General features: G+C 32.2%; 1 protein-coding gene across 1 annotated transcript in view; it reads right to left on the reverse strand.

Annotated features, from left to right (window-relative positions):
• LOC114328603 (ATP-binding cassette sub-family G member 4) overlaps positions 1 to 24,411 on the reverse strand; it is a 244,690-nt gene that overhangs the window by 102,391 nt on the left and 117,888 nt on the right. Inside the window, exon 3 of the mRNA XM_028277492.2 lies at positions 3,322 to 3,467. Coding sequence (XP_028133293.2) covers positions 3,322 to 3,467 — 146 coding nt within the window. The remainder of the gene's footprint in view (positions 1 to 3,321; positions 3,468 to 24,411) is intronic.

Consider the following 24,411-nt stretch of genomic DNA (forward strand, 5'->3'; position numbering starts at 1 on the left):
TATTTTTTATAGGTACATATAATACAAATATACTGTTTTATAATACAAATATTCAACGGATGCCTTTCAGGCAATAGTGGCGTGCCCTCTGAGTGGAAAAACTCCATAACTACCCCTATATACAAAAAGGGTGGTAGAAAAAATTGTAATAATTACAGAGGCATTAGTGTGACCAGCTCAGTTGGAAGACTGTACGGACGAATAATAAAGAAACGGATAGAAAAGGAGTGGCAAGATTCCGAAGAACAAAGTGGATTTAGGGCAGGTAGATCATGCACAGATAACATTTTCTGCATAAGGCAATTACTAGAAAAACGTTCTGCTAGAAATCTAGAAACTCACATGGTATTTGTAGACTTAAAAAAAGCATACGATACCGTTCCCAGAGAAAAAATGTTTGAGGTATTACAACAAACCACTTTAAATAGAAAATACATCCAAACAATAAAAGATCTCTATGCTAATGCAACAACAGCAATTAAAATTGGAACGAAACTTTCAAATACCTTTGAAACTTCGAAAGGCCTTTTGCAGGGATGCTGTCTGTCGCCCACTTTATTTAAAATTTACCTTACACATGTGTTAAAATATTGGACTAGGAAATGCCAAACAATGGGGATACCAGTAGGAGATTCTTATTTGTATACGTTGCTATTTGCTGACGACCAAGTTGTGATTGCTGCTGATAAAGATGACGCCAGTTACATGATTAGAAAATTGAAAGAGGAGTACCAAAAATGGGGTTTGGAAATGAGCATGGAGAAAACTGAATACCTTGTAGTCGGAGGTGATACTGAAGACTTAGAATTAGAAGGGGAATACATAAAAGGATGTGATGAATTTAAATATCTAGGTTCAATTTTTGACAAAAACTCCACATGCGATCAAGATATAGAATATCGAATAAGCCAAGGAAGAAAAGCTATAAAACAGCTAAATGGCATTTGGTGGAGTACAGGACTGCAGAATCAGACAAAGAAAAAAATCTACCAAACTATCGTGGAAGGAATTGTCCTGTACAACTCGGAAGTGTGGGAAGTAAAAGACCGACAAAATAAAAGACTTCAAGCTTTAGAAATGGACGCGCTTAGAAGAAGCTGCAGAATATCTAAACTGCAGCATATCCCAAACGAAGAAATAAAAGAAAGAATGGAAGTAAAAAAGGATATTATAGACAGAATAGAACAAAAAAGATTAATATGGTACGGGCATGTCCAGAGAATGGGACCAACAAGATGGCCCAAGAAAATGATCCAGTATGTACCACCCGAGAGAAGAAAAAGAGGCAGACCGAAGAGAACATGGATACAAGATGTAGAGAAAGCAATGAACAGTAGACAACTCAACGAGGAAGATATTCGTGACCGAAAAGCATGGCGAATAGGATGCGGGAAACGGCGAATGCTGTAGAACACCCGATATATATATATACTGTTTTAACCAAACCAAGGAACATTCGGTTTAGATTTGGTATTAGATATAATCAATGGTTTCGAATTCACCTGAAGAAAGTTTCGAGTTGGCAGGTCAGGTAATAGAAAAGTTACGAATTGGCCGGTGTACATTTTGATTTGAAAATTTTTGTCATTAAAAGTTACGAGTTGGCGCGTGTCCTGCTAATTAAGCGGTATACATTGTGATTCGTTAAGAATGTCCAATCTCTGAGTAATAGATTCTAGACCAGAGGCGTACGACAGGAGAAAGTGAATGGTTGACCCTTTTCACATTCTGCGCCACTGGCGGAATTACTATTTTAGTGCAATTTTTCGATTCACCTCGATAGATGGAGTAGGATTCACAAACATGAAAGAGCAGCAAAAGTAATATCAGTATTAATAAGAAATAAATGAAGAACACCATGGATCACAAATACCAGCAAATAAATGAACGAATAATGGAAATTACAATGAATATATTTGGGCAACCAATAACAATTGTTTGAGTATATACAATGAATCACAATACATCCATAAGAGAAAGGAAAGATTTTTTCAATACATTAAAGATGTAGTAGAAAAGGTAAAGGAATAATAAGATATTCTACTAAGAGAAGATTTCAACAGCAATATTGGGACGGAAGATGAAGATATAGTGGGACGATTGGGAAAAGATGCAGTAGTAGAAACGACAATAGAAGTCGGTTAATTGAAATATGTCGAGAATACGATTTGACCACAACCAGCACAAGATTTCTGCATAAAAATGTACATAGGTTAATACGTTACTGGAATAATTTATATACTGTTTAATGACTTACATTTAGAAATAGTTTCAATAACTGACTTATTAGAACAATCGTTCGAAACATCTTGTACAATCTATCATTTATTTCTTAAGAAGTGTTACGAATGTCGATTGCGACTATGCTATTTGATGCTTTTGTCTTCTGCTAACTTTATGAATTCGACATGTATATTGTACCTTTTTACTTTGGTAATTAAATAAGGTATACCTCCTCTCATTAATCGTATTGTACCGATCATAACGGTGTGTGTTTTCATAAGGTTTGTGTTTAAATCAAAATTTTCGTTTGCGAAGGTGAGTCATCCAGAAGATATTGTGTGACTTTATTGTGGCCAATCCTGTTTTATTAAATATACCCTAACCTGTAATTATATTACTAAAACCTGTAATTGTCTCTGTAACTGCTTTTTTTTTATCTTTTCATCCAAATGAAACAACATTTTTCTCTTTTCCTTACATGTGTTGAAGAAGTTTCTATATCGTCCCAACGTTGGAATGAATTCATAGCTACTCAAGAGCCATCTCTTGAAGCAGTAGTATAATAATTTTAGTAAAGCGTCTTTTATATTGTTGATTGTTTTCTCATAACCTACGAAACATAAAAAAATCCTTTTGTGAATACAAACAATTTTATACTAAGGTTGGGATAATTTTCGTCTTAAAAAGATGACTTCGCCTTTGACACCTATTATAATATTCTCTCAATAGTGCCGGTCACTTACCACTCGGCTCTTAAGTACATATATAGGAAGCACATCAATTTTTATCTGCATTTTACTCTCCTATCTTTTTCGTGGTCTCTGTTTTGGTCTTCTGTCTTGCTTTTTATTGTCTAGACTACTTCTTGCAAATCTGTCCTCAGCCATCGCTACCATATAACCTGTCCTTCAAAGATACTGGAGTAATGAATACTGAAGTAATATTGTGTCCAAAGATCTTTCTTCGAAATTTTCTTTAATTTAAATCACTTGATGACATCCGTGAATATAATATTTTCCAAAGTTTTTTTAGGCAGTGGCAATTAAAAAAAATTAAAACTATAAAAAGGTAAAATTTTCAACGACTGAGATTACTTACGTGGTTGGTTCATCCAAGAACATGACCATTGGATTATTTACTAACTCTAAAGCTATTGACAACCTCTTTTTCTGTCCACCGGAAAGACCAGCTGCTCTCACTTTTTTTGTATTTTCAAGATTTAGTGTTTTTAAAATATTGTTAATCTGGAAATAAAAAAACAGATATAAGAAAAAATACTACGCAAACTTTTTAATCAAACAGATTTTAAAAAGAAAGATAAAAAAACCCATTGTATCAGTGCCGGTTTAACCTAACTTCGGGCCCTGGGCGCTGGAGGTTTAGGGGCCCCATTCATTGCTATTCGTTGTCACTTTTTTAACAAGAAAACACATGCATTAACTATAAAGGTTTATTGTAAAATCCATAAAATATTTTTTTTAAACAAGCAAGAAGAATAGCGAACGAAAAAAATAATCCCGGGTCGGCGTAGCTCAGGCGGTAATATGCTTGACTCGCGTGCTGGTAGGACGGGGTTCAAATCCCAGCGTCGGCAAGAACAACTAGACATTTTTAAAATGTCTATAGGCCTCAGGTCGACTCAGACTGAATAAAGTGAGTAGGTACCTTGGGTAAAACCAGGGGTAATAATAGGCGGTTGAAGCGTAGCACTGGCCCTGTTACCCTCCTTGTATACCGTAGGCCCTAGATATAGCAGAATATCCTGCTATAATCCCAAAGCCGCGTCAGCGGTATAAAACGGGAGACTATTATTATAAAAAATAATCCAAAAAATACATTTAAAAACATAAATCAAAAACAGAAATTTGACCTTAAATATGTTTTTATTTTAAAATATTCATATACGTCAAAATAATTGTCAAAGTTAATTTAAATTTGGAAATCTCTCCGAAAAAAATTAGTTTTTGGCGGATTATTTGATTTATACCGTTCTAATTTAGTTTGTTTAGTTTTGTTAAACTTTTCCTTATTTAGTTTACATTTTGAAAGTGTTCATAAGTTAAACGTTACTTGAAAACTCCTCTATGGAGTCATCTAGTGGAGGCGAACCGCCTGATATTGAGAATTCGATGGATAGTAGCTGTGATTTACAAGATTTAAATGGATTTCTACCCAACCAGCCTCAAAATAAGATAAGTAGTAGTATTAATCTTAACAATATTAATGAAAAACAAAATACTTTAGTAAACTCAGATCAACCAGAAAAAACCAGGCCTGTTTATTTATACGAAAAAATTGATTTAGGACCTTTTTACATTTTCATTGAAAACTCCAGTTTAAATTTTACAGGAAAATTAAACGCTGTTAAAATAGGCGAGATCCTATTTACGTTACATCCAGAAATTGACAATTATATAAAAAAAATTGACTCAATCGGACGCAACCGAGTTAGGGTCTCATTTAAAAATTATAGTAGCGCAAATGCTTTAGTTACTTCCAAATTCCTTATTCAAAAAAATCTGACCGCATACATTCCAAAATTTCAATTGTTTAAACTAGGTGTAGTAAGGGATATAGATTCAGATATATCGGAAGAATATCTTAAAAATAGAATAAAGGAATTTGATCACCATTGCAAATTCTCGGTTGAGTATGTGAAACGAATAACAAGAAAAATAGTAGCAGATGACAAAGTAATATTTAATCCAACAAAATCAGTTATTGTGTCTTTTAAATGCCAGAATATACCAAAGTATGTAGTAATTAATCATGTCTTACACACTGTTGAAAAATACCAGCAAAAGGTAATTATCTGTTACCACTGCTATAGGTATGGGCACATGAGTAAGCAGTGTAAAAGTAATCCTCGCTGTTTTAAGTGTCATGAATCTCACCTTTCCGATTCTTGTTCTTTATCATCGTTTAACAAAAAATGTCTATCCTGTGAAGGTGAACACTTCACTAATGAATGGGAGATATGCCCAGAATTTGATCGCCAAAAGAAAATAAAACATTATATGTCTGAAAACAGCTTATCTTTTAAGGAAACAATTAAACTCTTTCCTAAGATAACTTATGCATCTATAGCAGCCAATAATTCCTCAATAAATTCTCATCAAACTCCAAATATGAATGCACCATCCTCTTCATATTTCTTTACTCAATTGTCCACGTCTCAAACATCTTCCAATCAGTTCGCTCTACCTTCAGTTTTAAATAGATATACAATAATAAAACCACCAAAATACAAACGACCTATCTCTTCCTCACCAGACCAAGTAACAATGGAACATCAAAAAATAATAAAGTTAAACCCCATGTCCAACAGACCTGGTGGTATTATCACCTCTTCTTCGTATCAATCTATATTTAATCCAGAACAAGGATCTAAAATACATGAACCATCAAAAGAATTAACAGAATTAATATCAAATATAGTTACAAGTATTATCTCTAATATAAATCACAAAAATTTTGAAATTCCAGAAAAATCAGTTCTAGTAAATTCAATTCAATCAGTTTTAAGTTCTCTCTTATATAATAATGAATAGATTGGTAATTTGTCAATGGAATTGTAGATCGGCTAACTCTAATAGAGAAAACCTTATCCACCTATTAGAAGACCAGAAAGTTGATATCGCATTATTATCAGAAACTAGATTTAAACCAGAAAAGTATTATAACTTTCACGGGTACAATATTGTCAGAGACGACCGCTTTTCAGTAACTGTTGGCGGTGGCTCAGCAATTTTAATAAATTCAAACCTATATTACGAGGAAGTCACCATGAAAGTAGATTTAATAAACGTCAATAAAGTAGCAATAAAAATAAAGTTTAAGTCATATACTGTCACATTTATATCTATGTATGTTCCCCCAGGAACCAAGTTATTGTTACAACAATGGAACAATTTCATAACATCTATAGAAAGACCATTTATAATAGGAGGTGACCTTAATGCTCACCACATTGCCTGGGGCCTAGACAACCAAACAGATATGAAAGGTAAAATCTTGATGGACTGTATAGACGATAATAATTTAATATTCAAAAATGATGGCTCTCCTACTTTCTTTAGGAACTTCTCGAAATCGGCAATAGACCTGACCATTTGTACTCCTGACTTAAACCACCTGATCACTTGGAAAACACTTCAAGACCTATTTGGTTCAGACCATACACCTATAAGAGTAGAGTTAGAGGATCAACCAACTCATACATATAATCCATATTCACAAAAGTGGAATTTAAAGAATGCCGACTGGAAATTATATGAACAGTATTCGGAAGATGTATTCTCTCAATTTAAAGATATAAATTCTTATGAACAAATTTTGCACAATATAAATACAACTGCATCCTACTGCATCCCCAAATTTAAAATAAAAAAACCGACTTCCAGAGGAAAATACTGGTGGGATTTAGAATGTGAAGAAGCAGTCAGAAGAAGACAGGAAAGTTTTTGTATATTCAAAGAAAATCCAAACCATGAAAACCTACTTAAGTATAAAAAAGATGATGCATATGTCAAGAAGATCACTAAACAAACTAAAAGAAATAGCTGGAGAGATTATGTCGGATCCCTAAATAGGTCAGTCCCTATTAAAGATGTATGGTCAAAAGTTAACCGAATAAAAAATAGAAAAACAGAGAACAAAGTCCCTGTTATTCTGTCGGAAGCTTCGTGGATAGAAGAGTTCCATCAAAATATCACACCGCCGTCTGCAGAATTAGTAATTCCTGATTTACAACTAAATGCTCTGTACGACTATCCAGAACCAATCCGTTTCCTAGTCAAACCATTTTCTGCCACTGAACTAAACTTTGCGTTGAAGAAAAACTCAAATTCAGCACCAGGTGCCGATAATATCCATTACTCGATGCTATCAAATCTTTCAAGAATTGGTAAGGCTGCACTACTAAATATATATAATGAAATTTGGATGCGCCGCATAAAGATTCCTGACGATTGGCACGTTTACACTATTATCCCGGTTTTAAAACCAGGAAAATCATCAAAGAATTGGGATTCTTACCGTCCAATCGGTCTGGCTTCCTGTATACTAAAAACATATGAGAGACTTATTAAAAACCGTCTGGAATTTTGGCTAGAAAAGAACGACCTATTACCAAGAAGTCAGTTTGGTTTTAGAAAAGGTAAATCCACACAAGATAGCCTCTGCCACTTTTTAATAGACATTTATAGTTCCTTTACTTATAAGAAAGCAGTTAGTGCTTTGTTCTTAGATATAAAAGGGGCTTACGACAACGTTAATCTTCACATACTATACGCGAAAATGTTGGAAATAGGAATACCCGAGATAGTAACATGGGACATCATTAACTTATACATTAATCGAGCAGTTCACGTTAGATTAAATGGAGATCAATCTAACTCCCGATACACATCTTTGGGACTACCTCAGGGTAGCATCCTAAGTCCTATATTATATATACTGTATACTGCTGACTTAGAAACTAAACTTCCTCAACACATAAAAATCCTACAGTACGCTGATGATGTTGCGATATATGCAGAAAATAAGTCAATAGATAGATGTAATAACTACCTTAAATCGACATTGAATATTATAAAAAAATGGGCTACCGATAATAACTTAACAATATCAGAGAGTAAATCAACCATTGTTACCTTTACTAAAAAACGATATGTTCCTCAAAGCCATCTACAATTTGATAATACTAGTATTCCTTATAAAACTTCAATAAAATTTCTTGGCGTATTTTTAGACTCCAAATTAAATTGGAAAGAACACACAAATTACATATTACGAAGAATGGAAAATGCAATGAATATCATGAAGACTGTAAGTGTCAGTAACTGGGGAGCTGATCCAAACATATCAATATTACTATACAGAAATTTGATAAGATCAATCTTAGACTATGGATCTATTTTTTATGGCTCAGCATCAAACTCTGTACTCCAAAAAATCGAGAGGATCAAAAATAAGGCACTTAGGTTATGCACTGGTTATCTTCGTAGCACACCTATATTGGTCATGGAATGTGAGCTTAATGAACCTCCACTTTCATTACGCAGGGAATACCTAAGTGAGAAATTTATAGTTAAAACAGCGGTTAACGATAAACTGCTATTAAATAAAATTGTTCATTTAACCACCTCATACCTAACTCATTATTACTGGGAAAAAAAGAAACTGCTTTTAGTTGTGGAAAGCTTCCTCAACGTTTCTAATTCCATTGGCGACATACACCAAATTGAACAAAGCTCGTCTCGAAAGCTAAATTATGAAGATTATTTATCTCCAGTTAACTGTCATTTAAGTAATATTCGTGCGACAGACTTCCTTACTAAAATAGACCACCTTCAGTGTGTACAAAAAAACTGGGGGAGTTATCAGAAATTATATACGGATGGTTCAAAAATGGAAGGAAAAGTTGGATATGCTATATATTACCCACAAAAAAGTATAAAAATAAACAACAGATTACCTGATAAAATGACAATTTTCACAGCTGAACTCATTGCAATCAAAGAAGCATACAAAATATGTATTAATCAAAAAGAACTCAATTATGTTATATTTACAGACTGCCAAAGCATTGTAAAGACATTGAAATATAATGTACATAATTTTGCAGAAAATTATATCATCAGTGACATCATAGCAATGAACAGTGAAGCTTTGAAATCGGGCAAAAATATAATATTGTGTTGGATAAAAGCACACATTGGTATAAAAAACAACGAAATAGTAGATGATCTGGCTAAAAAAGCAACAACGAAGGAATCCACTCTGCATACTTATCAACTTCCTATGGGAGACATAATTTCTATTATGAGATCTATCAAACGGACGAAATGGCAGGAACAATACAATAATTCAGACAAAGGAAATTATTACAAAAAAATCCAGCCTACACTTCCCATCAAGACATGGTTTAATCAAGTTTCCAACAAAGGCTTTATCAAAACTATTTGTCGGATAAGAAGTAATCACTGTCTGACTCCAGTCTACAAAAGAGAAATAGGACTTGTAGATAATGATGAATGTTTATGTGGAGAGCTAGCTGATCTACAACATATGCTGTTAGAATGTCCTTTACATTTTATTGAAATATCAAACTTTTTTGCCAATCTAGTTCAAGTTAATGTACAATTTCCTTTTAATCTTATATACCTTTTACAATCAAACAATCTAGATGTTTATAAAATTTTGTACAACCATGTTAATTGTTTAAAATTAAAGCTCTGAGAAAAAAAGAAAAAAAAATAAAAAAAAAAAAAATAATTAAATAAAATAAAAAGTTACTAAGATCTAAACCTCCGCGAGGTTGAATCGGGTTTAGGTCTTAGCGCGATAAAAAAAATATACAAAAAAAAAAAAACTAAAAAAAAATAAAAAAAAATAAAAAAAAATAAAAATAAAAAAAAATAAAAAAAAAATAAAAAATGTAATAAAAAAAATGTTAAAAAATATAATAAAAAAAATAATAAAAAAAACAGAGTAATAAAAAACAGTAGTACTAATAGTTTTAAATTTAGATACTAAGCATATATTTTGTAAAAGAGAGAATTCAAAACACATTGACTGGCCAGTTGGTTGCTTAAACCAGTGCCAATAAAACATAAACACACACACACATTTTAAAATATTGGGAAAAGTTGCCTTTTTTCATAAACATTTTTTCATAAAATGTGTGTTTATTTAAATTTTGGCATAAAGTTACAAAATGGGTAATTTTATTATGCAAGTTCTCTCTGGTTTCATCAACATCTTTTTTATATTTCTCGCATAAAGTATTAATTAACGTCTTGACTTCTTCTTTATCTAGCGTAAAAGAACATCTAAAAGCTGATGTTACATCCTTGTAGCATTCAATTCTCTTTAAAAGATCTTGAGTAATATTGTCGCATATAACATTAAATACTTCAATTCTGAATATCTCTTGTCCCTTTAAAATGAATTTGACTTTCACCTGCTTCTTCGAAAAATGTTTTTATTTTCTTTATTCTTTGAAGGTCAGTTCTATAGTAGATGTTTGAGATATCCTCGCCTTCGCAAAAGAAAGTTTTCGATTCTTGTTCAATTTCGCTAAACTTATTTCTTACGTCTCCAACAAAGCTCAAAAAGATGCCATTAATTCTACCCCAATTGACACATTCTACGTTTAAGTCCACAGTTTCTAACGTTTTGCTTGTTGCATTCACTGGTTCCAAAATTCTTGCCTAAATCAGTGTCAATAGAGCTGTCTCAAAGGTATCCATTTTATTGTACAGTGCGGCTTGGCTGCACTTCTATCTGCTGATTTTTCATCTCTATTATTGCTTAACTGGAAAACATATGTTTGATGGATCCGCAGTTTTTAAATAATGCATTTACAGCGTCAAATCAGGCGGACCATCTAGTTTCAATTAATCTTTTTACACAACATTAGCCGCTTTCTTGCAGTAAATTCCACCTTTGAGGAGAAGCCGAAAAACCACATACGAAAAAAAAACGTGTAGATACTTTGAACAGTTCTGAAATAACTAGTTACTTCAACCAAGCTGGTCTGGTTTCACATGCAAAATTCACTACAATTCGAGACATCCTTCCGACAACTTTCCGTAGTTTTTGGAAAAGGGCCCCGCCACAAATATTGACATGGGGCCCCTGTGGGGCTAGGCTACGCCACTGTGTATAGGTATGAAGAGATGTAACAATAGAACATAGGCCTTTGCAGTGTATTAGCGTATCTGCGTATGAGATTATTTTCGGAAAATATGTAGATTATTTAGCGACTTTAATTTTTTATAATTAAAAGGAACGGGCCCTTTCGGACCCTTCCGGTGCCCGGGCCCTGGACGCCCGCCCCATGCGCCCAGTGGATAAACCGGCACTGCATTGTATTTATTTTGTAGATTCTACTGCCCCACTTTTAGGTGTATTAAAGAAGCATTGGACACTGGGTTGGGTAGGAACGGTGCTGATATTAACTATACGAGTAGGTGGAGGTTAAGGCGATGGGCGCAATTACAATTGAAGATTACAGGCAAATAACACAATACAGGATTTCAATATTTTGTTTAATAAATAACAGTATGTTAAGATTCAGACACTTCCCATCGCAACAGAATAAAGATACTTAATAAAAAAGATTGGACAAAATCCTTTGTAAAAGGTATAAAATTTTATTAAAATCCCTTTAAAGGGCTACATCACAACAAAACGTTTTCGATTTTTATAAAAAATTATCATCAGTGTTAGATAAACTGGATGCTAGCTGAGCCACAAAAGAATAATATCAGGGTAAAAACCCTTTCAATACAATATTGATGCGTTAAAAGTGCATACTTCAACAAAAAGCCTAATGATGGTCACATGACAAATAGGATAATGCCCTAAGGTAATGTATTGAAATTTCCCAACACGTGGGATCCAAATTGAGTTTACATTTCAATGGCTTAATGGCAACTTAATAAAATTTTATACCTTTTACAAAGGATTTTGTCCAATTTTGTGATTGATGGTATACAGCCAACTACAGGAAAAACATTTTCTTTTCCTTGTGTATTTTTTTTAATACAAATGCATATGACCTATAAGATTAATTATATGAAAATAAAAGAATAGAGACTACTACGGATGATGCATGAAAAGACGCGGAATTACCTAGGTACTAAACTGCCACACCACCAAAACCTGAGAGAACTATCAACCTACGGTGAAAAAATGAGATGGAGATATCCCAGATCTGAAATACAGCTAGGTGATACTAATTACAATTCCAAGACACAAATATATTGTACTGCATACCGCAAATGCAAATTTTAGTTTTAGATTAGTTTATTATTGGCGATTAACCTCCAAAAATTGGCCTCACCCTTAAATAACCTGTTGTACCAACCAGACAAATTTAACCAAATTAGTTTGATTTCTTTGTATGTTACAGAAGGTACAGGTATATAGAAGTGGCATATCTACTATTGTAATCTGACCTTGTAAACTGTCAAACTTGAAAACTAACTATGACACGCAAACCATCGACTTAAAATATAAACATAATGTTGAAATATAAGTTTTTTGTGCAGATATAAGTCCATAACATAAACAGGGAAGTTAATTTTGTCGTAACCAAAGCAATAAATACGGAAAAAAAAATGTTACCTTCTTGGAGTATGTCAAACGCGATTGAGGGGAGAACTAGCCATACACTTATAATAGGGTGGCCTACTGTATCAAAACACCTGAATTAAAAAAAATATGACTCTGTCCTCTAATAGAAAATGCAGTAAAAACACCGAATGAAAAAACGAAAGTATTTCAGATATGGTTGGTACACTATAAATCCAGATAGCAAGTGACGTCACATGATACCAACACAAACTATTTAAGTCATAGGTCTGTTTTTTCTTAGAATTTTGTAGCCAAACACATTGGAATTATAGTCACTATTAGACATATTTTATTATACCTATACCTACGCGTAGAAATTTTATATTCTTTATTTATATCTTTGTCTTTGGTATTAAAATATTGTATGATCTATTGAGTATTAAAATTAAGCTTGTGCAAATGCACCCTGGTATATTTCAAACCAAACATTACATGAGGACTTAAAAATACCATTCATAAAGGACGTAATAGGACTGCATGCGACCAAACATAGAAAAAGAAGTATTAATCACAACAACGAGCTGATTTACACGCTTACCAATCGTCCATTACCAGTTCGGAGACTCAAGAGACAGTGGCCAGAAAACTTGTGTGAGTGACACTTGTGTTAGTGAATACAGTGGTGAATAAGGTGAACCGGCACTGGCCGGCAACACCTACAAAACATTACACAATTTATCAGTTTTACTTAATACTCCTTTGTTCAGAGTAGATTGTAAATTTTCAAGTTTCAAATAAAAAAAAAAAAGAATGTGTGTGTACTTTGTACGCACGTAAGAAGTTACACTTCTATTATATGATTTCTTAAAAATAAATGTACTTTAAACAGTTTGTTTTAATTTTTTTAAACACCAAACTAATTTTGTGCTTACCGCTTTCAAAAAAATAAAAAAAAAAGTATAGGATTGCTCCGGACTCGAACTCAAGATCTCTCGATCTCTGGCCGAATTCTATACCAAACACGCTACAAGGACTGTGTCTGTATCGGTTCGGACGTACCTAATGACACTTCACGGTAACAAACAGACAAGTATAATAAATATACAATAATAGCTATTTGTATAACAAGGGAGGAAAGTGCTCCTTTTCCTCCCGAGAATGAAGTTTACTGCCCGACGCGTAGCGGAGGGCAGTAATCATTCAAGGGAGGAAAAGGCACTTTACTCCCATGTTATACATATGGTTTTTCCGCCTTCCTCAAATAATTTCCTCCTTTTTTCATTTTTACTTAATTTATTTATGTAACTAACCAACAAAATTTATTAGAACTAAAACTGACAAGTAGGTACAATATAACTGTCAACTGTCAAATATAAGTCAAATTATTAATGTAAACATTGTTAAATCAGAATAACAATTTACTGTTTTTTACCATTCTGCAAAATAGAGAATGTTTTTAAATAAACGTTAAAATGTATAGATACTTACGTAATAGAAAATAGATATTGTACAGGGCGCCAATAAGTTATATTTCATGAATGAAATACCATGACGTCACTTTTACTTTTCCTCCCTAGGGAGGAAAAACATTTTCCTCCCTAGGGAGGAAAAGTACAACTTTGCTCCCTACAATCACGCCCGGAAAAGTATACTTTCAGTAGAGGTAGGTGGAAAAATGTTTTAATAATACTCATCTTACTCCTGAGGAAGACAAATCCAAAGACACAAAAATTATAATAAATATATTTACTAAAAACACTAGTATATTCTTTTCACACCTTTTCTTGCACTGATATATGTTATACATAACTAGAAAGATTTAGCAACTAAACGCCATACTGTCTGTGTGCGCATGCGCGCAGTATTATGAAATTTTACTCTTAATCGCGCCTAAAGTAGGAAAACTTCAAAAATTGTTGACAAATGATATAAAACCATCATAATGAAAGATAACCATCATTTATGAAAGACAAAACCATCATATCAGAAAACTAAACCTAAAAAACCGAAGAAAAAAGATTGATTGACATTTGAAAATATAGTTGTAACAAGTGTTTTCTTGTTTTCTAGGACTATTTCTTTTTATTTATTAACATTGAATATTAATTTGTTTTGTTGTATAATCCACTTGTGCAATAATTATGAAATATATTTGATTTCAAATAAATTCAGGATTTTTTTTTGTAATTTGGCAACAATGTCAACTTAGATCTCTGACGCAGATAATGACGTGTATCGAGATTTACACTGTATGTCGGTACCAACTGTGTAATTATTTACTAGACTATTTAAATGATTACATATTATAAAATACTTAAATGGATATTTTGAATAGATGATGTATTAAATAAAAGTAAAAGTAAGAGTTGAACGACCTTCACCACAAATTAAATGTAAACGACCTTGGAGCAATGCATTTTTGTAACAGTTCTGGTTAAACCTTCTTTTCTGAAAAAATCCTTCCAGAATCGCGAGAACATTGAACCGAGATAATAATATGGTAATAATTTTACAGGTTTATAGCGATATTGTTTGTTTGGTATATGATTTCAATGTTGATAAATATTGCTTTATAAAGTAACATGATTAACACGAAACATTTAAATGGAATAATATCTAATAATTTTGTATTTTCAAGGAATACGTCATTTAAATGGAACATAGTAGCTTAATAGCAAAATTGTGCCCTGGTGATACAGCAAAATACAGATTACCGATCAAATTTGATGAGTATCTATGTAGGTATAAAGAAAACAAGCTGGTTGCGTAAAGGAGTTAGTACTGTGAATATTTTATTAACGTGGAAAATGATAGCCTACTCCTACTAATAATCATACTTTCAGCTCTAGTTTACTTCGAGGAATCATTAGATTTTTGTATAATAGCCATCTGTAATAATTGCTGTAGAAAATAGTTGAATTGGTATACGGAGAAATGAAGTCTGTAAAATACTACCGAAAAATACTTTCAACCGAGTTTCTTCTTCTTCTTCCTCTTTATGAGCAATGGACCGAAAAAGTTGTGACGTAATTTTCAGGCGGGAAATTTGACTATGTTCCAAGCACAAATTATGGCTGTCCTTATTGTTACTGAACATAAGGGTCAAAATTAAATCGTACAATTTTATTTGCGAATTTTTAGGTTGACTAACTCCGAGATAACTATTGAAATGTATTTATTATGAAAGTAAATAAGCTTATCTCATGATTGCATGGATGGAATACAGTAAAAAGCTGCTTAAACTGAAATAAGAGTAAAATAAGTTGAATAGTGGAACGTATGTCGGATCTTTATTTTGTCACAAAACAACGTTTGGTTTCAGTTCTGTGTTTCTGTCTCTCTCCATTCTATATGTCTGTATATACTTATTTTCTATCTGTCTCTGTCTCTGTATATAATATAAAATATAAGGTTAGGTTAGGTCATAGAGAAATAAAAATAATTAATAATAATATTAATTATTTTTATTTCTCTATGATTAGAGATAATAATATTAATTATTTTTATTTCTCTATGATTAAGCAGGATACTGTGGTTGTGCCAATGAACTGTCAACACGGATGGAATGGCCCCATCCCATTCAAACAGTGAAGCGAGATTGCGGCCAACATACAAGTGAGAGGTCCTAGAGAGAGACTTGTCAGGGAAAATTTGCTACAACATACCACCAGAGTTGCCAGATGTGATTTTATAAATCCCCCACTTAGAAACTGAAAATCCCTCAAATTGAAGCTCCTTAAATTTAAAATTTTGCCGCATTTTAATAAATTAGTAGTCAAATGTAGAGAACAGTAAACCAAAATTATACTACTTATCAACAGAAGGCCCTGGAAATAATTCATAGGTCCTATCGTCTTCGATTATATGAGAGTATAATTATACAGTTCTATGTATATACGCAAATTTAATTTACCATGACCCCTTAAAATATCTCATAATTGTCCCTCCCCAACCATTTCTGCTTAGCAAAATTTCTCTAGACGCTTTCAAATTACTCCAAAATTATGGAAAAATACCCCAAGCTGGCAACCCTGACTACCACTATCAATTTTTTGTTTAGGAAAGATTGCGATTATCTTCCCTCCTTCCCTGACTAGCGCTATCTTATCCTGGCGGCATTAAATTCACTTCTTGCCCATTCCATCTGTGTTGACATTTCATTGGGTTGTGCTGTGGTTAAATTAAAGGTTGTTGATATTGTGGTTGTTTTGTTATTATACAGATTTCGCCTTTCTAATTCCTTTTCATTATTCAAACAGTTGCTTTCACGGCTAATTATCTGGAATTTCCAATTTTATCCTTTGTCGTAAGTTTAATAATTTATCGCTAATTTACATAAAATTCTTATTTTCATTTGTCTGTGGTTAGTGTAGTTAGCTACAAATGTTTGATTCTCGGTCTTTTGAGTTTATTTATGTGTTGAAAAATCTTTGTATTTTCATAGATTTATAATTACGATTGTGTGTAGGGTTAGGACTTTGTATTTACATATTTTGTTTATACAGTCGGTAATAAGTTTTATTAAATACCAAAGTGTATCCAGTTTTCTCTTTTATGTAGTAGGATCTTGCTTTCTGTTGGATTATTTATATAAGCAAGTAAAAAAAGTTATTTCGATTTGATTACTAATCTAGTTTTCTAATTTGTTTAACAACTTTGTAAAACAACTGTTTCAAGAATGAAAACGACTTCCAATCGAAAGACAAAAACTAAAACTGTATAATAATGCAATAACAACCGTATACATATACATAAACATAGAATAAAAACGTTATAATTAAAAATAAAAATATCCGTTATATTCAAAATCTTCAGTAAAATTTTACTCGTCAGTAAAATTCAAAATTACCTCTACAAGTACAAAATGTACACAAGACTGAAATGGAAATATGACAAAAATGATAACAAAAATGTCACAAATGATATTAAAAACCCACAGAACACAAAAAGGAACGTGTTAAGTCCACAGAAATTATACATTTCTATGAGTCCTATGGATAAACCAAACAACAATCAACGACATACGTCTGATACGCTTTTTATTAACTTTATAAATTAATTTCCAATATTATTTGCATAAAAGGAAAATATAGAATTAAATAAACAGAAATATAGAACAAGAAAAAAATACTACATCAATTAAATACTTCAGAATAAGTCAGAATTTTGAAAAAACAATTTGTGATGGTCTTATGCCATATGGCCATAAGGGTCATAATTATACTGGAATGGAATCATAGCAGTGGGGATGAAACGTTACACTTTTTCGGTCTATTCTGCTTGTTCATTGGCAGATTGATACCTGTATGGAAGGTTGCCACTCTATTTTTTGCGCGATCTGCTGATACTTCCCATTGGACGGAGAACTCCTCTATATCTGACACAGAATCGGGTGTCCGAAAGATCATTTCGTTGATTGGGAAGAATAGTATGATAAGTCAAAAATGGTTCATTTTTAGTTTATATCAACAAACTACTTAGAATGAATGGACCTATTATAGAGAAAAGTATTGTAAGTGCAGTTTAAACGACAAGCACTAGAGAGCTCTGTGGCCAACTATGGCATCTCCCACTTCCACACAACCGGTGTGGAGAAGACTCGGGTAACTCAGTTGTCTACAGTTCGTACTAAACTTAGGTCATTTTTATTTAATCAATACTATTATAAGTCAAAATATTAACACTGCTTGCATCTTATTAGTGAACATTTTTGGAGCAAGAGAATTATATTTCAAAATATCATACTCTTCTTTAACAGGTAAGCATTTATTTTTATTATAATTTTGGTCAGTATGATGATTACAAATAATATGATACTCTTGAATAAAATAAGTACACCTGTGGGCATTTTATCTTTATTTTATTTTGAGTTAACACAGTTTTGAATATAATTTTGCCCTAAGTATAAAGTGATATTTTTAGTTAACATTGTCTTCAACATAATTTAACTCAAATCCAAGAAATTATTTCGTATTATCATTCTATTCCTTAAAATATTTTTTTCTTACTAGACACTTAATAACGCATTTTTTTCACATACGCAGGAGAAAAAATTCATGTTTGTAAATCCTTCTTTATGGCAACTCTTTGCATTAACTCTCAAGTAATTGAGACCATTTTACGCAAACAAAATAATGAAGTAAATGGAATAATACAGGCAGATAATCGAGGTAGACATGAAAAACATAGCAGTGTTCCTGAGGAGTTGAAAGAAGAAGTGCGTAGTCATATTCGATCTATTCCTCAAATGGAGAGCCACTACTGCCGATCTCAATCAAAGAAAGAATACATTGAAGGAGGAAAAACTATTGCCGACCTGCACAGAGATTATGAGCAGCGTTGTAAAGAACTCGGGAAACCTATCGTAAACTACTTGATGTACTCCAATATATTCAAAGGAGACTTTAATTTATCTTTTTTTATTTCAAAAAAAGATAAGTGCGATTTTTGACAGGGTTTTACTAATCCCTCCGAGGTAGAAAAACAAGAACTTCAGGAACAGTACAATAACCATATTGAAGACAAAGAACTGGCAAGAAAAGAGAAGGACATGGATAAAAATTCTCCGGATAAAATTGACGCTGTTTATGATATATAGGCAGAATTGCCATGTCCACAAGGGGACTGGTCTTCTTTTTATTATGTATCAAAACTAAGTGTGTATAATTTAACATTGTACGAGCTTAAAAGTACGGAAGCAATGTGCTTTATGTGGTACGAAGGTCTTGCTCACAGAGGTGCAAATGAAGTGGGTTCGTGCGTTTGGAACTATTTGCATTCTGTGAACGCCAAAAATACTAAAATGGTAGATGTTGTATTTTATACTGACAACTGTTTCGGACAAAATAAGAACCGCTTCGTATTTGCTTTATACATCCATGCAGTTTCTATTCTGGAAAATATTAGGTCCATCACCCATAAATTTTTAATTAGTGGTCATGCTCAGAACGAGGGAGACCACGTTCATTCTGTTATTCATAGAACGTTCAATTTATAGAACATATTATAGTGTTATAGAACGTTTACGTACCAGATCAATATGTAACATTGGTTAGACAAGCAAAGAAGAATGGAAATCCATTCAACGTACATGGAACGGGTCATGAGAATTTTTTTGATCTAAAACAACTATCAAGTGAATTGGGCATGAAGGATTATTTTAAGACGGAAGAAGGTGGGTCAGTCCCTCTCTCAGGAATATGCGTTTTAAAAGTTACAAAAGAAAATCCTAGTCACCTGCAATATAAAATGTCGTAAAAAGAACAGGAATTTAAAACCATAAACGTTCTTCAAAGCAAACGATGACTTCCATCAGCACGTGACGTTACTCTAAAACAAGCTTACAAGAAGAAAGTGGAAATAGGTGAAAAAAAGAAAGCTGGCCTGCTCTCTCTTTTTGAAAAGAAAAAAATGTAGCGGTTATGCCACAATACTATAGGGATTTTTACGCTAACTTGTAGAAACTTTCATTTTTTTTAATGGGAGCCCAAATTTTTTGTTTTTTTTATATTGGTATTGTACTATAACTGCGATTTTTTTCATTCATTGTTGTTTAAACTCTATTAAAACATTAAAACTGTTCCGTTTTATTGTCTCTAATAACCTTATAATTGTGAAATAGTACAAAATTTTTATAAAGAAAAGTATTATAACTCAAAATGGGGATGAAAAATATGAGTTGGGGGTGGTATATGGATTGGATGTAAAACCCATATTGTCAGTTAATACTGTAAGTTTTAATTATTCTAATGAAAAGGATATTTAATATTGTATTGCTTAAGTAATCCGATCTCGTAACCCATCTCAATCTTTAATTGTCTTTTCTGTAAACTTAATGTTTTTGAAATATCATACTATTCTTCCCAATCAACGATTTAGACATTTTCACTCTACACTCCCAAAAATTTAAAATATAATTTGACTTTCACAATTATAAACACAAGACAAACAACGATCAAATACGCACATACAAACAAAACAATATTTGATAGTGTCGTGTTCGAAAAATGTCTCCCCTTCCTAACAAAACGTATACTTCAGCGAAGTATATGTTTTGGACACTTTTTATAGTTGTTGCTATGTCTATCCTCCTATATGTCATTGATACTTCATCTATCGATTGGTGATTTATCAGTATCGTCAGCATACTTTATATTGTTGATCGTCTCACCATTTACTATCAGACCGAGATTAACTTCTTCTTCCGCGAGTGCTTGTTGACAGATGGCTTCACTATACAGATTAAATAAAAGTGGCGATGAGATACATCCCTGTCGAAATCCTCCACGGATTTGAATTTCTTCTATTAGCCTACCCTCAACCTTCACATTTGCTGTTTGATTCCAATAGAGGTTGCATATAACTCGAATATCTCTTCTGTTTATATTTTTGTTTTTATGATGTTGATGAATTCTCGCTCTTTGTGCATGGTCTCTATCGCACGTTCGTTATATATGTGTGATACGGTATGTATCCACGGGGTTCTGAGCATGCGACGGAAACACCACATCTCGAAAGTTTCCAATTTATTAAGGATATAATTATATTAAAATGGACCAAACGTGCACTTCAATACTCTTAGCCGTGTGGCCAATGACAGACTTCTACTGCACAATACAGAACGCCAGCTAATAAAGATTTTTCGTGCAAGTTCTATTCTGGCCGAAATTTCCTTATGATTCAATAAAATTATATTTTGACTAGGAAACTTTTGGGGTAGTTCTGATTTCTTTCACTATAGAGTATGGATTTTGGGCTGCTGAATCCAAGTATGAGGTTAACGGACAAAATTTCTTGCAGGAACATTGAAAAAATCGCGAAAAAAAAAAACGAAAAATTTCAGTTATTTCCGCTTTTTTGCTCAAATCTCGAAAACTATTAACTTTTAGTGAATGGTCTGTTAACAGAAATTAAAGTACTTAAAATTATCTACAAATATCACTATTTACTTTTTTTCAGACCAACCGTTCAATCTAAGGTACAAGTTAAAAATTGCCAATTTTTAACGGTCTCGGCAAAACCTATTTTTTACATTCCAAAACTTTATTTTTTATTAGAATGCTGTAATTTGATAAATTTCTCCTAGTTTTCTGTACAAATAATAAATGTTAGTTTATAGGTATGGTATGTCTCTTGTGACAGCTTCCATAAGTCCATTCCGTTCTAAGAGGCCGGGAATGTCTCTGCTTTTCCCTTAGAGCCACAGAAGATCAGGCATAGATGGAGTCACAGTTTCAGTTGGTGTGAACATTTTCTTCGGAATCTTGATTTCTGATAAACCTTGAGGTTTTGTCCTTTTAAAATGAATTAGTTAAACAGCTCATTGACTTCCCTAAACCTCAGGCGCGGGTTACTTTTTTATCCGAGGAATGGATTGCTTGATTGCGTAAGAGCTACTGCATATTTTGGTGCAATACAAAAAATGCCACATATGACGTGAAAAGTGTGGTGTTCTTCGATTTTATGTAAGTTAAAATCAGCGTTATCGTACACCTGCTGTGTAAAGCACGGCAGGTCAATTTTCTGGGGATCGCCTGCGAATGCTGACACGGGGCCCCCGCAAGGCTGACTTGCTCCCGCGTGCGGGACATATTTTAGCGCCCTTTAAATCTACTAAACATATAAAACTAATAAATAATTTTGAAAAATTTCAACCCAGAATGAAAGTCTACATTATTACTGAGGCCGAAAGTCCCTGAAAACTTCTATAATGTTTATTTTAATAAGTTACAGGGGTAAAAATAAAAGAGAAAATTTAGTGTGATTTTTAATAATTGAAAATATTTAATTTAAAAGAAACTTTTTATAGAAGTTATACTTCTTTAGGCGCGATTGAGATTGAGGGTGAATTTATTGTTGATCTGCGCGCATGCGCACACCGACAGTATGGTATTGTATTAGTCGTTATACGGACTCTGATTGGATGTTGAAATGATCTGTCAATAATAAATAATTGTTCAATATGGAGGTAAACAAATGTTGTATAATATATTAGTTTTATTGTTGTGAAGACAGAAACAAAAAAGTTTTATAACTGTAGTGACTTTTAAATAGTTTTTAAAAGCAACAGGTACGTAATTATTGTTAAATGTATCAGTATCCTAATAAAAAATTCCATAGGTAGGTACCTATACCTATTTGAACCTACCAAAATACATAGTATCTATGATTAGTATGTAATATTTTTATTTACATAATTTGATTACCATCAAAAAATTTATCAATATTCACCTAATATATTGTTTTCTTACTCTATGTTTTGTTGTATTTTTTCAATTCTAAATCATTTCAATTCAAAATCAAAATAATTTGATTTAAATCAAAATGTCAAAAGTTTAATCCGTTTAGTTAGTCGATCTTCACAAATAATGACGCATTGCCTCCATGGCGAAGCGTTCAAGGCGAATGAACCCCAATACCAACCGCGCTGATAAAAGCTGGTTCGAATCCCAATGGAAGCTTTTATTTTTTTATACATTTTATGATTGTAAGTATATTTATTATATAATTTTATTTTCAGAAAATACGTATTTAGTTAAAAAAATTTCCGACAATTAATGTTCAGAAATCATTTGTGGCATTTTTAATGTGTTTCTGTGTGTTTTATTCTTGTATTATTTTAATTTTTGGCACTGTTTTAATAAAAAAGTTTGAGAAGTAGTAAGTATAAATTAGTTTAATATTTAAATAAAATACAAATAAAAAGTATATTAATTTCGTTTAAATCATATAATAGAAGTATAACTTCTTACGTGCGTACAAAGTACACACACATTCTTTTTTATTTTTAACGGATTGCCGGCCCTCGGCAATAACGTTATCCTTCATACTGCGTTTAAATTTTTTAAAAATACTTATTAGTTTTCTCAGGATTCGAAAAAAATTAATACATTTAAAACACATTGAAAATTTTGACAGGCGATATTTTGCGCCTTTCCCCTTAGATTTTTGGCAACATTAATGAAGCACCCGGCATATTAAATTAAAAATATACATTTAAGTAAATAAACAATAATATTTTGTTATTTCAAAGTTTTCAAACAAATTTTATACAGGGTGTCTACATAACTAGGAACCATATTCATGGGAAACTGTTTTATTATTAATTTTACCAGAAAAAGGTATTCTTCATAAAAAGTTCTGCATTGTCTAGAACTCTGAATGCAACCATCAAATATCAAATTTTATGAATCTTATACGAGGTTTGTCAAAAAATATGAATCTCGGTCCAGAGCACAGTACGTTTAGTTTTCACAATATTGAAAAGTTATTACGAAAAGTTGTTCAGCATTAAAAACTATGTTTCTATATGCAATTACATCCTTCTAATTGAAATATATTGTGATCTAGAAAGGCACTTTACTTTTGATCGAAACTCATATTTTTTTACATATATCTCATATAAAATTGGAAAAATTTGATAGGATTTCATGGTTGCATCTTAGATTTTAGACCATGCAAAGCTTTTTAGAAAGAACTTTTTATCGTACATTAATTGTACTTTTCAGCAACGCCCTCTTCATTTATTAGAAATAATGTGTTAAGTCATTTTATTATTAATATTTAGCCCTTTTCAGTTATTACAAATAATGTGATAACTCTTATTATTAGTAATTAATTAATCAATAACAATAAAAGAGTTATCGCATTATTCGTAATAAATGAGAAGGGCGTTGGGTATCTGTAATTTGAGAGAAAAATTTAAATTAAAAGGATGCAATTTCATATTAAAACATAGTTTTAATTAATTCCAAACAAATTTTCATAACACTAATTTTCGATATTGTGAAATATAAAGTACTCTTGATCGAAATTCATATTTTTGATACTCATAAGATTGACATAATTTAGTTTTTAGACTATGCAAAGCATTTCATGAAGAATAAATTTTTTCCGTAAAATTAATAATAAAAAAGTTTCCCATATGGTTCCAAGTGACGTAGACACAATGTCTTAATTATTTTCTTTTTTTTTTTTTTTAATAAATTGTTAATTATTGTGGATTTTATAAGAGGAAACCCGGTTATAATCGACTATTTAAAATTAATTATTATTAATCTTTGCAATGATTATGATAATTACCATTTTCACAAATAATTTAAT

This window comes from Diabrotica virgifera, chromosome 1 (genome assembly GCF_917563875.1).
Source record: "Diabrotica virgifera virgifera chromosome 1, PGI_DIABVI_V3a".
Taxonomy (NCBI): domain Eukaryota; kingdom Metazoa; phylum Arthropoda; class Insecta; order Coleoptera; family Chrysomelidae; genus Diabrotica; species Diabrotica virgifera.